The sequence below is a fragment of the Sturnus vulgaris genome, chromosome 26, assembly GCF_052056855.1.
Source record: "Sturnus vulgaris isolate bStuVul1 chromosome 26, bStuVul1.hap1, whole genome shotgun sequence".
Classification (NCBI taxonomy): Eukaryota; Metazoa; Chordata; class Aves; order Passeriformes; family Sturnidae; genus Sturnus; species Sturnus vulgaris.
The window spans coordinates 3,229,242-3,242,976 of record NC_142268.1 but is presented as its reverse complement, the minus strand read 5'-3'; the positions used below and the strand labels follow the sequence as shown (position 1 = coordinate 3,242,976).

The window sequence follows — 13,735 nt, the reverse complement described above, 5'->3', positions numbered from 1 at the left end:
ATCACAAAAAGCCCAGTGTAATCTGTTCTCCTTCCTTTCACCTTTGACACAACACACAGACAACCCTTACCAAAGCATTGGTAAATCACAGATTACCTGGTTGAGGTAGAAATAATCTTCAGGTTGCTTGAGGTGAAATTCTTTACGCTCTTCCTCATTGACTCCAAGTAGCAAATAATAAAAGACATGGTAGTTCCTGCAAAGTCAATACATTTCTCTCATGAAAATATACTGAATTTTCTTTTATTCTATATAGTTCAGATGCTCTTAAACTGCTACATTGATTTTAATTCTCTTGGAAAACTGTATTTCTCTCTTACCTTTCATCTTTTTCTTGAGAAACCAGACGAGATTTTTCAAGCAGGTATTTTTCAACCACAGCCCTAAGGAGCCACAGAAAACAAAATAAGCATGAGGGCAAAAAGAAGAGACCTCAGAAAACATCAGACAGCAACTGCCAAGGGAGTTCAAATAATGAGATCTGCACTGAAATGTGCAAGAGAAGAGCTCAGACACCACCTTAAATCTCAACCAAGAATTTCAGTAGGCCTTATATTGTGAGTGGAACAAAGAAATACCCCAGGAACACCTCTCTGCAGTGCTTGGGTTTATGCAGTTAACTTAAAACAGACAGACCAAGCAAGGAAAGTGCTGATGAAAATTGCCACGAGAAACAAGACCCACAGAAGGGTAATGTGTTATCCTGGAAGATTAACAATTATCTGACAATATCAGAAATATCCCAGATATCTGTTTTGATTCTCATCCCAACAATGCTGGATTTTTCTTGTCAGTGAAAACGTCAGCCTAGAATGGAAGCCAGCCAGCAAACCCCCTAAAGGGTGACAAAGTAACCTAAACAATAATTCTGAGTCCTTGACAAGGGGTACAATGATTGAGGACAAAGTCTGAGCAACTTTTTCTCAGGCAGAAGACAAAACAAAAGTATTTAAATTGTACCAATCTTGTGAGCTAGTGTGACTGGGTCTGAAAATAAGTGAAATTCTTTCAGAATAACACTTAAGGCACATGTGGCACAGAGTTCCCAGACACTCATGTTATTGCAAATGAGAAGAAATCCAAAGAAAAGAAACACTGGAGCATAAAGGTCAGGGACTGCTCCTGACACTCCACAGTCCCTCAGAACCAGCAAATGTAGACATTAAATATCTCATATTTTAAGACCTTCAGATATAAGCAGACACATTTGATAATTTTATAGCATTCTTTATTTCTCTAACTGATGTTTAAACTGTTTCTTTAAAATGGCTTCCTCAAATCTATTTCACTTCTCACCACTTCTCTTAAAAATTCAGATCTTATGTTTTTTAATGCAAAATGGAGAGGGCAGGGAGTGTTATGCAAAAGCCTTCATTTAGCATGAAGGTAAATTCTATTTTTATTTAGCATGAAGGTAAAGATACAGCAGCAGATTCTTAACCTGAGCCAGCTGTACAGCAAAGTCAGAATATTGTGCATCACCTCACAATTCCACAAAGCTCAGTTACAGAATTTTAAACTCCATAGCATCAAGCTATTCTCATATGAGCAGAGCTCCAACAAGGCAGCATTTCATGTACAACAGAGGCTTCCCAGTTCCTAAAAGCCCAGAGATCTCCCCCAGATCAGCTCAGCCTGTACTTACCCTCGGACAATACCATTCTCTAAATAGTTGACTTGAATGAACTTCCCAAATCGACTGGAGTTATTGTTATGTGCTGTTTTTGCATTTCCAAATGCCTGCAATAAAGCAAAATGAGTTAATTTTCAATCAAACTAAATACGTCAATGCTCAGCTCCCCAAGCTCTTCTGTTCATTGTTCAGATTCCCTTCAGCTTCCAGAATAAATTGGAATATTGGAGGAACTGCAGCACACAAACACCAAAAGGGCAGCTTAGGAAGCCCCCATGTTCCTCACAGAACTATATTTGCTTTTTATTTCCCCCATGCAGGAATATTTGTGGGACTGAGGGAAGGAAATAACACTTTGAGATATTTTCAGGAGTACAGGACAGGTAACCACAGGTAGAGAGTGCAAATCAGCCTTAATCAGTAACAATTAGGACCTCAGAGAAGACATTCAGCACAACCACCATGAAATCACCTCTTCCATACAAAAGTCACCAACCACATCCTATTCCCCCATTTATTGCTACCACTGAAAAAAATTCCCATTAAACACAACTTTTCTTCAAGAGAGACAGAACATTAATATCTCCTTTATAAAGTTAGCCCAGGAATTTTCAAAGTTCTGTATTCAAAAAAAAACAGGAAAAGGACAAACAGACAAATTTTGGTTTACAGAACAACTCATTGGGCAGCCATTCTGCTACACAACACTGAAAAATTGAGTTTTATGATGAGGTGTTAGGAAAGAAAAAATACATATGGCACAAACTCTAACTGTGCATCTCTAATTCTTGAATCAGATCATGAGTCCTCTGACAGCTGCTAATACACACAACACAAAATCCTCTGAATGAGCCACACTTAAGATCTACAAAGGAACTTTATGACATGTAAAAGTCCAGTACCATTAGTTATTGGGAATGTCTTTATCAACTCTTAACTATGTGTTCCCTTCTACCACACAGCATCTAAAGGAAACCTCAGCAAAATGCAATTACTTGCAAAAACACCCTGCTTGGACAGACTATCCCAGCATCTCCTGCCACAGATATTTCCTCTGAAAGCTCCAAGCAGTGATGTCCTCCATGAGGAAATCGTCCTCCCTAATCCAGAGCCCTTGTGAAATGGTTTGTGAAACGATTGCACGGAGCTGTGTAATCTCCTCCCCCACACACAGACACTCACACATCCGGAGCAGAGCACAGAGCTGTGTGCACACCCAGCCATGCTGTGCACATCCACTTAGGGCTGTTTCCATGTAAAACACCCTCATTATCATCATCTGTATGTTGAAAGTCTTCTCTTCTGCTTTTGGTTTTGTTTTTTTATCGAGGTACTTTTTATCATAAGTACCTTAAGGGTTTCAGCAGTGCTGCAGTGGAACTTTTGGGCCACTAATTCCAGGCTCTCCAAGCTCTCCCACCAGCAGATTTCCATTCAGAGGATCTGAAAAACTTCCTATAAACTAGGAGAATGTCCATAATTCCTCAAGCAACTGTTATTCCTGACCTAAAGGAATAAGCTCAAGGAGCTTTTCCAGTGCAGAGTAACTGTGCTGCAACTCCAGAAAAATCAACAGGCTTCAGCAGGGACAGGGTTTGTATCCAGAAGGGCTCACACATGCTGAAGGTAGAGGATTTCGATCCAGAAGTGCTCACACAAGGCTGAAGGGAAAGGATTTGCATCCAGAAATGCTCACACACGGCTGAGGCTGAGCTCCAGCTTTGGATTTTCCAAGAGCACACCACACATGTTACAGAGCCAACATCATCCCCACTCAGATTTTTCAAAGCCAGCGTTGCCCAGCCACCAATCTCTCTTTGCAGCATTTACCCACCAATGCATCACCCAGATTTCCTTTTTTCAGAGCCCATTTTGCATGCATATGCAAATTAATAGATGCATAAAATCCAGGTTAGCTCCTTGCAGTTGCCAAACCAGCAGTGAAAGTCCTGTGACCTCAGCACAGTGAGTGGTGAGTACATCAAACCCCTCTTCCTCTCCAGGACAGTGGCTCAGCTCCTGCTCTCTGCACGACATCCAACTTCCCATTCTGCCTTTGGGAAATCTGCTGCACTCAACTTTGCCAGCCTACAGAGCAATGGACTGCAAAATCATCCCAGAAAACGTTTTTATGAAGTTTTCCAACTGAGGCACCAATGAACTATCACCAGTTATGTCCAAGAAGCCAAATCACACTACAGATACATTTGCAACAATATTTTTTATTAATAAATATTTTTGGCATTATAGAGTTAAGAAATCCCATAACTCAGGCTTCCTGAAAAACTTTTCTTAGTGATTACTCATGTAAGCAATGAATACAGTTTAAAATTAAAGGCTCTTATGATCTCATGTGTCTGGTATTTAGTCAAAGCATACAGCAAATTCTTAAAAGCTGATCTAATATTAACAGTTTTTAGGAAACTTTTCATGTACTGGTTTCCTCAGAACAGCCTTAAACATCTACAACTTTTTAAAGAACATTCCAAGTCAGGTAACATTTTGGGTGGGTTATTTTTTTTTTTTGTAACATTTAACTTTAATGACTGTTACCGTGTTCTTCAAAATACTTTGAAGAGTACAAAATAAATTCAGAAGACCTGAGGGGACAAGAAAATTTCAGCTAAAAATAATTAATTCTTTATATAAGCAAACCCACTTACTGTTTTCCCTTGTGAGTTCATAAGAAGGCAAATAAAACCAAAAAACTAAAACTAAATCGCTCCAATGCACAACACCAGCTGTATAAAACAGGGTGAGTCAAAAATAGCAGAGCAATGGCAGCAGGAATCAGAGCTGGGACAGCCTATTCTGGGAGGCAGGAAATCATTCAGGCCATCTCTTACCTTGGAATGCAAGAGGCAGAAACTGGAGCCTGACACTTCAAACTCTTACAATAGGGATAGATAGAAAAAGATGCAGAAAATCACCAAATTTTCCTTTTATTTGTTAAGAAACCCCAACCAAACCCCAACCCTCACACACATGCTCTCAACATGTACCTCAGGAACACAACAAAAATGTAATTGTTTCATAAGAATTGCCAGAATCTGAAAAAGCTATTGGGAGTTTTCACTCAGCTCCATGGCAGAACCAGCACTGCACACAGACCCAGCTCCTAAAGTGCCAAAGGACAGGGGAGACTCAAATTCCACACCCTGGCAGAGGAAATGATTCCTTCAGAGCTGAACTTGGTTTAACAGTGGTCCTTACAACCATTCTGTCAAATATCCACTCACCAACAGGAAATTGCAGCGTTCAGGGTAATTCTGCAACTCCTCCTGCTGGGGGATGCCCTGGGAACTCCAAGCAATCCCCCTGGCAGGACTGAAGGAAGAACGAGGTGATTTTTCCCCAAGAGCTGTGTGCAGCAGGAAAAGCAGGCAGCATCACGTTTCTACCAGAAAAACCAGTAGCATGCAAGCAAATGGAAAAAGGAAATTCCATTCCTCCTTTGATTACAATTCTTAAAGCAAACCCATGCAGATAATGGACACAAAACAAGCATTTTCCCTGGAACAGAGCAGGCTGCACCCACGAGGTGCATGTGCAGGTTTTGATGGCAAAAAGAAATGAAAAATCAGAGCTGAAGCTCCACTGAGCTCCAGCCCATCTCATCCCAAAGCCACGAGCACAGAGGACTTGTCATGACAGAAACAGAGCTGGCAGCAAATTCTGCTCTTCTCCACAGAACTGTAAAGCATAAAACTTGCTATGATTAAATTTTAATAGTTTTTAAATATGGTAAGTTCTAGAAAATCTGATTCCCCCCCTCTGCCTGATTGTGCTGTCAATAATAATTCTTTAGAAGACAAATAAATAAAAGCTTCCTGTTGGAATTTCCATTTTATTTGGCCTTAATTCTTTCCAAAAACTGGTTCAGCATCATTGAGAAATCAAGAACACATCCAAATGGGAATAAGCAATGATTTTCAAAATAATACATGAAGAATTATGACACCCCAAATATTTTCATCTGTCCCAACTCTCCTCACCTCCCATTTCAGAGGGAAATGAACTTTCAGCCCACTCAACGAGTAACTGAAATTCTGTAATAAACTGGGGACACCGAGGGTTACAATTTAACAACAGACAGAAAGCCAAGGGGAGCTCTGCTGCCAGAAAACAAAGCTCCCATTCCCTTTGCTCTCTCACCACATGCTCCCATCCCCTAACTCAATTTTCTGCCACTTTACTAAATTAACTGGCTCGAAGAATAAGTTAACTTTAAGTTTCCAAAATAAATTCAGAGTCTTAGATAGCAGGCTGTGCATTTTATAGCTGAAACACGCAGTTAAGCCATTTTTCCCTGATGAAAGGAAAAGATAAATTTATTGGAAACTTCTTCAGTGTGTATGGAAAGGTTTAACTGTCTTGTTTGAGCCCATAAAAGAAACAAAGGTTTGATTCATTATTCCCAATTTGACCCAAATAATAGTTCCCCAAGTCTTGATTCACTATTCCAAATTTGAACCCAAATAGTTCCCAAGTGTAAATTCCTTCTCAGGATTTCAATCATAAGTAACTTGAACTTAGTCAATACAAGAAGGCAAAGCTTCAAGTCAGGGAAGTATATTTTAATCACTAAATTTAGAAAAGCTTGAAAAAGTCAGGAGCATCTTAAAACAGAGCTTATATTTATCTTCCCACCAGTTTTAAAGAAACTGCTCTTCACTAGAGATGATCTCCCTTAGCCTGGAGAGACAATTAAAACAAAAAGAAAACGACAAACCATAATCTGAGAGCAATTCCTATACAGGAAAGGCAACTCAATGTCCATGAACAGTTAAAGACCAGCACAAAGCTCAGCTTTAGGCACCACTGTCCGTGTTTAACCTCCCTTCCTGATTCTTTTTCTCTGGAAAGCTGCAGGCAGTGCCAAACATAATGACAATTATTGCAATTGATCTCTGCTTATGAGCTGCCCTAGAAGGAACCTTTTAAGCAATGAAATGGGTGCTGGGCTGGAGCAGGAAGTGTCTGAGGTTCAGAGCTGCCCCATGACCACTCTCCTCTCACAGCCCATGTGACAGCACTTGTGCTGATACCACGGTTAATTTTTAACTGCATTGTCTCAGCATCAGGCCTTGCATCTCTCAGATGTCTGACAAGGCAACATCAAAAAACGTTCAGCATCAAATCTTTCATGGTCTAGCTGTAACTCCATTCTTCAGTCCACAAATTGCAATCAAGGAGCAAAACATTAACAATAGTTTATCTGTAAACTATTTGAATTTGATTTGAACTCAGATTAATCAGCCAACTCAGAAACAGAATTCAGTAAAAAATGTTTCCAATTCCCTACGCATGAAAAGATAAAATTGTAAATCCACCTCCATAACACCCTGACTGTGCTCACCCCTCTGTGCTAGAAACAGCTGCTTTAACCCCTTGAACTTTCACAGAAGGTCAACCTACAAACAGCCCCATTTCACTTAGGTAGCAGGAAAATAAGATCACTAAAATGAGGAAGTTCTGACCCAGAATGCAACTCACTTCTACATCATGGAAGTTTTTAGTCGAGAATACATTTTCAACTTTGATGAAGATTAAAAATAAAACTTCAAAATTAAACAGAGCATTCTCAAATAGTCTGAGGAACACTAAAACTGTTTGTGCAAAAAATCCCCAGAAACACCCATTTAAGAAAAATTCCCTTGTAGCACTTTAGTTCCCTTCAGTAAAAACCCAAAATGAGTCACCACAGATGGATTTAGAAGTGACCAGTTCTAAGAGGAGCCTGCAGTCAGTTTAACTTCCACAAAGCAACGTAAGCTTTCTGTGTATCCCTCCCCAGGACCAAGAGTTGACTTTTTTTTTAAATTATGCTTAGTGCCTGAAACTGGGGAACATGGAACTTCACTGTCAGCTGAATCAACTCTGATGCATCAGAGCAGGATAACTGGATTTCACCTTCTGTGTTCTAAGCCTACTTTTTTGATGTACACTGAATTTACAGGAACATCTGTTCAATTCTGAAAGACTATTTTCTCATGAAAAGTATTACTAAATGCTCAGTGGAACTCTGAGGAAATTGTGGTACTTAAGACAACCAGTCCTAGCATAGAAAACCACAAATACTTCTTTCTGAACCTGCCCAGATTTACACACAGCCTGTGACTGCAGCAAAGTTATGGATTTTAGTTCTGAGCCCAGGAATAGATGCATTTGTCACTCAGCAGACAAAGAGGCACACAGGACTTCACATCTCTGCCTGGTTTGACACAGCTGTACCAGCTCTGTAGACGAGGATATGAAACACTTAAATTTATCAAAGGCAGAGAGATCAGCTGATCAAACAGGGCTTTCCACTGTGACCCCTTCCTGTTTTCTGTTTAGAACTGCAAACTTGAACTCCAGCAACCAACAAGCCTCAATTTTACTTCTTCTTTCAAGCAGCTGAAAGCGACACAAAAAAGAACTTGCATACATTCCTCATTCTTTACAGAAGAGCTTTAAAAAAAGCTTGAACTTTTTTCATGAAGGTGTTACAACTTTTGAAACTAAACCTAAAAATTACAATGGTGGTGTTCGAGCTCTTTGCTGTTGAAGATTTTGTTATGGGTGAGAATTACATCCAACCACGCTTCCAGAGTTTTTCCTTTAAGAGAGTAAAAGGGCCTAAGAGATCAGTTTAAGTTTATCCTGACATTACCTAATACAAGGCCAGCTGTACCCCCTCCTTCTCACATGTTTAGTTTTGCTTTCTGCTGGAAATGCTGTAATAATTAAAAGCCAAAACTGACTCCCACTTTCTCCCCAACTAAAAATGTTGCTCTCTTCCACAGACAGCTGTAGAAATAACTCCCTCAAAAAGTGAGTTCAGTAAAATGCTCACACACAAAGGCAGGATCACACCAGGCAGCTGATGTTTCAGTGGAACAATATGAAAAATTTGCTTATGATTTGCTTCAAATGCCATCAAAACTTTCAGATGGAAAGCACAGGTAACATCTGCCCCAGATTATTGGTGTTTAGTGCTGCAAAGTTAAGTCATATACAAATGACAAGCAACAGGAAGTCAAGTGACCATAATAAGGAAAACCAATTAGAAGCAGTCGGGTAACTCTGCCAAGCACCACTGCAGCCCAGTGACATTTAAACCTACACCAAGTGACAAGCCTAAACCAGTGACATTTTAAGCCTAAACCAAGTAGGTGACTCAAAAGTAGCATTCAACAGCAGTTATTTGAATTTTCTTTAAAAGAAATTGCACAGAAGGCAATTTGAGCACGAATTTACCTCGAGAACTGGTCCAGCTCCCAGGATGGTTCTCTCCACACCACTGGCGTACCCTTTCTGGCTCAGTGCAGTGAGGCAGTGAATTAAGAAGTTTGTGCTTTGGGTTTTCCCAGACCCACTTTCACCTGATATAACGATGCACTGATTCACATGTTTTTTAAGCATTGTGTGATAGGCCACATCAGCAATGGCGAAAATATGAGGCTCCAACTTCCCAAGCTGATGGTTCTCATACATCTTGACATACTTGGGGTTATAAATGGGCAGGAACTTGAAGGGGTTAATTGCAATCAGGATACTTCCTGCATAAGTGTAGATCCTGTGCTTCAGGAAGCGGCACTTGAGATTCTCCAGGAGCGTTGTCTCAGTCAGGTTGGGCAGATTGCAAAGGTCATCAAAGTCCTCCTGGTGCCAGGGCAGAAAGCCCCTCTCCACCAGGCGCCGAGCATCCCTCTCCTTGGACAGCAGCTGCATCTGCAGGTACTTGATGGAGCCATCAGTGTTCCTCTCCTGCAGCAGGAAGTAGTACCCGTCCTGCTGAGGGTGCTCGTCCTGAGCTCGCCGAGGCCACAGCAAAACCCTGTGCACGGGAGAATCGTTGATGTCAAGTACCCATTCTTCTCCTCCTGATTCTTTCACCTCCACCAGCACATAATGTTTGGAGACATCCAGGTTTAAGATATTAATCACGTCCTTGATGACATCTGATGACGTGCTGTCCTTGGTTGCTGTCACTTTGCAGCAGGGAGCACTTTCTGTTGAGAGCTGGGGGTAAATATGAAGATTATAGGCTGCCTTTGCCTGGCAAACTGCACTGTCAGCATCTTTTAAACTCATTCTGTCCCCAGATGGGCTTCAGTCTGCCACCCCTGCTTAATGTGCAGTGCCCATTGTCTGAAAAAAAAAAAAAAAAGAAAAATGAAAAAAATCAGGTGTTAAAAAGTGTGTACAACAGATGTTATTTTCTGCAGGATGAGAACACAGTTATTACATAGTGTATTTGCTCTTTAATAATTTACTATCAGTGATACTATTTCAAAAGCCTGTTTGGGGCACCCTATGGAGTGGAGAGCTGCCACAGCACCCAGCCTCCTTCCACTTTTCCTTCTATTCCCATGCCACCCCTTCCTCCCCGACATGGCACACAAGAATTCATCCAGCCAAAGCAAAGCAAACCAGGATCAATGTCCACATGAAAGCTTCCTTGTTTCCCCAGGTTAGTTTTAGCCCAGCTGCTTTCCTTGACCTGGTTCACATAAACATTTATCCACCCTCCCACAGAAACTCTTCCTTAAAGCTGCACCAGCAGCTTGAGGCAGAGGCAGGGTTTGGTCACTTCTTAATTCAGCAGTGATGGTTTAGAGCAGCCATGAGCTGAGGCAGAGGGATCAGTGCACATGGACACAAGAAGGAAAATGGTTCTGACACTGAAATCTACTTTTTTTACCCCTTATTTTACCTAAGCTCCTTCTGTGAGAGGTACAAGCCAGGTCCAGCATCTACCCCACAGAGATTTCAGGAAGCAGAGCCCCCAGCTGCGTGGAGCAGACACTGCTGTTGCTGCCTCTAACACACCACAGGGGTTTCTTCACCACGGATCATTTACACAGCCAAGAGACTGCTCATTCCACTTGAGTGAACCACATCCTTGTTACACAGGGTTTGAACATGACTTTTATCTTCCATCTTAGGCAACAAAGTAAAGTTAAGTCTTATTGCAGCTACTTTTCAGCAGTAAGCAAGATCCTAAATACTCCATTTCATTCACAAGCCTTTATACCCATCACATCAACTCCTTCCTCACTGGGTTTGGGAACCTCATTCACACATCTCCAAAACCATTCATTGCTTTTTGCCCCTTCAGCCTTGGTGCAGGCCAGACAGTAACTCCAGCCTACCACCAAGCTCAGAACCACCCTCCTGCTCACTGCCAACTTAAAAGTCTCTAGGCTCTGTTACCATCTGTGTCTGTGCCTTTGCTCTCATCTGCAGTTTGGTGTCACCAGAACTAAGCTTGCCCACGCTGCTTGAGCTCCACAGTTCCTTTGCTTATCAAGGGGTACTAAAAGGAGAAGAATAATGAAGTACCCCTTTGTTTTAGCAGTCTGTAAAACTTCATACTGAGAATAGACGTTCAATTTTTGCTTCAAGAACAAAGTGTTCTAATTATACACTGACATGCCAAATACATTTTTTTAAAAAGAGGAAAGAGGCAGAGAAATGCCAAAGAAGTTACTTTTTGCCACTAAACAACTGCACAGGAACTTGCACAAGGCCACAGAGAGTAATCATTTCAAATTAAAATCAGTAGAGTTGGAGGCTTTTAGCTGCCACTGCCAGTGCAAGTAATGAATCACTTCACAAACCATAGGACAGAGCTGTGGCTCATGAACAGCCTCCGAGGAGGGAGCTGTGCTTTCAGGGACTCTGCAAGGCAGCTTACACAGACACTGCCACACAAGCTGGATCATCTGTAGTGGCTACTCATCAAAAGGAAGGCTGAATAAGCCACAGATGGCAAGACAAAGCACAACACATCTCTGATCAAACTGTATGATCCACTCAAGAATGTTTTTCCCCATTAAATGTCATTCTTCATTCATTAAGGAGGGCTGGTTCCAGGAACCTGGCCATACAAAAGGCTGGAGCAGTGAGCTCCAAGTGCCCTCTCCATTTCCTGTAATTATCACTGACAAGTAAAGAAGTCTGAAGCACCTTGGAAGTAATTAAGCAAGTGTTAAGCATTCTTAATATATAAAAGCTCAGACCTTGGCACAAAGCAGAATGTACAGCAGGCTGCTGTTCATGGGGAAGATCCATCTGAGCACAGACAGAAAAATAGAACAACAGTGACCATTTTCCTCTCCAGCTACTCAGCCAGTTCAAGGGACACAGCCTTTTGCAGACTTCCTTTTTTCACCCCCCAGCAATTAGTTTCGGACACACTGAAACTGTCTGAAAGTCTGCTGAGTTAGAGGAAGTCCCCTCAGTAAGCATTTTGGCCAAAACAGCTCCCTAAAAAACGATGCACCAGCTTTTTGCCAACACAGAAGAGCAGAACCTCGGTGCTGACCTGTGACTTTGCTAACACACATTTCCTAACCTTGTCTCATGTCAGCCACCAAAATTTGGGACATTGCTCAAGATCCCAGCTCACACTTTCCAAAAGGGAAATCAGAGTGCAGATGCCACTTCTCTATGAGTGACAAACCCAGTAGGGTCTGCTCAGCTGTTTACGACTGGAAAATTCACTTTTTCCATCTGAAAATGCCCAGATATTGCAGAGGTTTGAGGAAAACCTGCTGGTCTCCTACTACTTGTGATTTTCTTAGAAAGGATAGCAATTTTATTTGATGACAATACTGCTCTGAAAGAGACAGACCTCAGGCTTCCCACGAAACAATTTTTCAAGCCACAAATTAGAACAAAAAAGCAAAAGAGCTTTCACTGGACAGATTATAAATTGGTTACCTAGTAAGTCCCAGTATTCAACTAAGGACAGGTATCTTCAAGCAATTGGAGGATGAGTTCCTAGTGAAGTTGGATTCCTGGCATCAAAGTAAACATTTTCATGGTGATTCTAAAAGAAATAAAAGAGTTGCTGATAAAGAATATATCATAGAAACACTGAGAAAGAAGCAAGTGAGAAGTTAAATCCATTACATAATTCAGTAATATAGGAGCAAGAAAACAATTGTTAAAGAAATTTCAGCTGAGTTTACAGATATATGAAACTTCAACTTTTTCCAAGAACCAGTCTATATCAGAGGGATGGAAGGGGAGCTATCCTGAAATAGGTTTGAAAGCATAGCAAGGAATTATCTGAACACAGTATTCTACCACAGCACCACAAGCATGACAGTAAATGCAATCTCCAGATAAACATAAATTAATATTTTGTTAGGCAGCCATATTACCCTTTTGCTCAGAAGATACATGACCAACACAGCATCTAGAATAAATCCAAATTTCAATTAAGGAGCTAAGGGCAGCAACAACAAGAACAAACCCAAATCTGTTAGAAAACACTCCCCTTACAGCCAAACATTCTGCAAGCTTTGTCTGTGAGGAGCACACAGAGGACACTGTTATCAGGACCTGCACTTGGGTACAATCACCAGGCTGGAGGACAAAGCCACAACACAAGGCAGAGGCTGGAATTCCCAGCTAAACAAACCCGGGCAAACATAAGACATAAACATCACCAGAAGGTTAAACTGCACTGCAAGAACTGAACTGGCACCAGTGAGCCTTGGTTGCCAAACTCCTTTTTAGAAAATCAGCCAGACATCAGTAACCAAGTTGCCTGACAATTAGAAGAGTTAATTGTTGCTCTTGTTTATGTCAAGAGCAGTCTGAAGAGATGATTGCAATGATTCCTGCTCATTTTATGATCTCAAATTATTCAGACAATTTTTAAGCAATTGAAATATTTATTATGACTTGACTCATCAAGGAAGCACAAGCCTGAATTCAGGTGCAGAGAATATTGGAAGTAAAAGGACAAATACAAGAAAGAAGGTAATACTGAAACCATACAGGTCAGCATGCAAACCCTGCAGCCCAACCACCACTGCTGGGTTCTGTCTGGAGCTGGAAATTCTGCAGTTACCTCAAGTTCTTTCAATACCCTTTCTTATAAGAAATCACTTTCCAATATATGGAAGAGGAAAAAAATCTGTGATTTCATTTTTTGGTCAGACAATTTTAGTAACAAAACCAAAAAATCCAATTCTGAATAATAATTTTGATGGTATTTTGTGTTTTCTAGACTCCATTAAGCCAATTAATTTTTTAATAGGCATTAAAGCCAACAGTGTCCACTTAGAGCAGAGTGCAGAGAGCTTTGCCCCAATCAGT

At 41.0% G+C, this 13,735-nt stretch overlaps 1 protein-coding gene across 9 annotated transcripts in view; it reads right to left on the bottom strand.

Moving 5' to 3' along the window:
• MYO9B (myosin IXB) overlaps positions 1 to 13,735 on the bottom strand; it is a 41,710-nt gene that overhangs the window by 24,044 nt on the left and 3,931 nt on the right. For all 9 annotated transcript variants that reach the window (XR_015808497.1, XM_014882982.2, XM_088179101.1 and 6 more), the window contains exons 2-6: positions 12,347 to 12,455; positions 8,876 to 9,769; positions 1,646 to 1,740; positions 321 to 383; positions 97 to 196 (exon numbers count right to left, since the gene is read on the bottom strand). Coding sequence is in view for 8 of the 9 variants with exons in the window: in XM_014882982.2 (XP_014738468.2) it covers positions 97 to 196; positions 321 to 383; positions 1,646 to 1,740; positions 8,876 to 9,712 (1,095 nt within the window). In the remaining variant the exon portion in view is untranslated. The remainder of the gene's footprint in view (positions 1 to 96; positions 197 to 320; positions 384 to 1,645; positions 1,741 to 8,875; positions 9,770 to 12,346; positions 12,456 to 13,735) is intronic.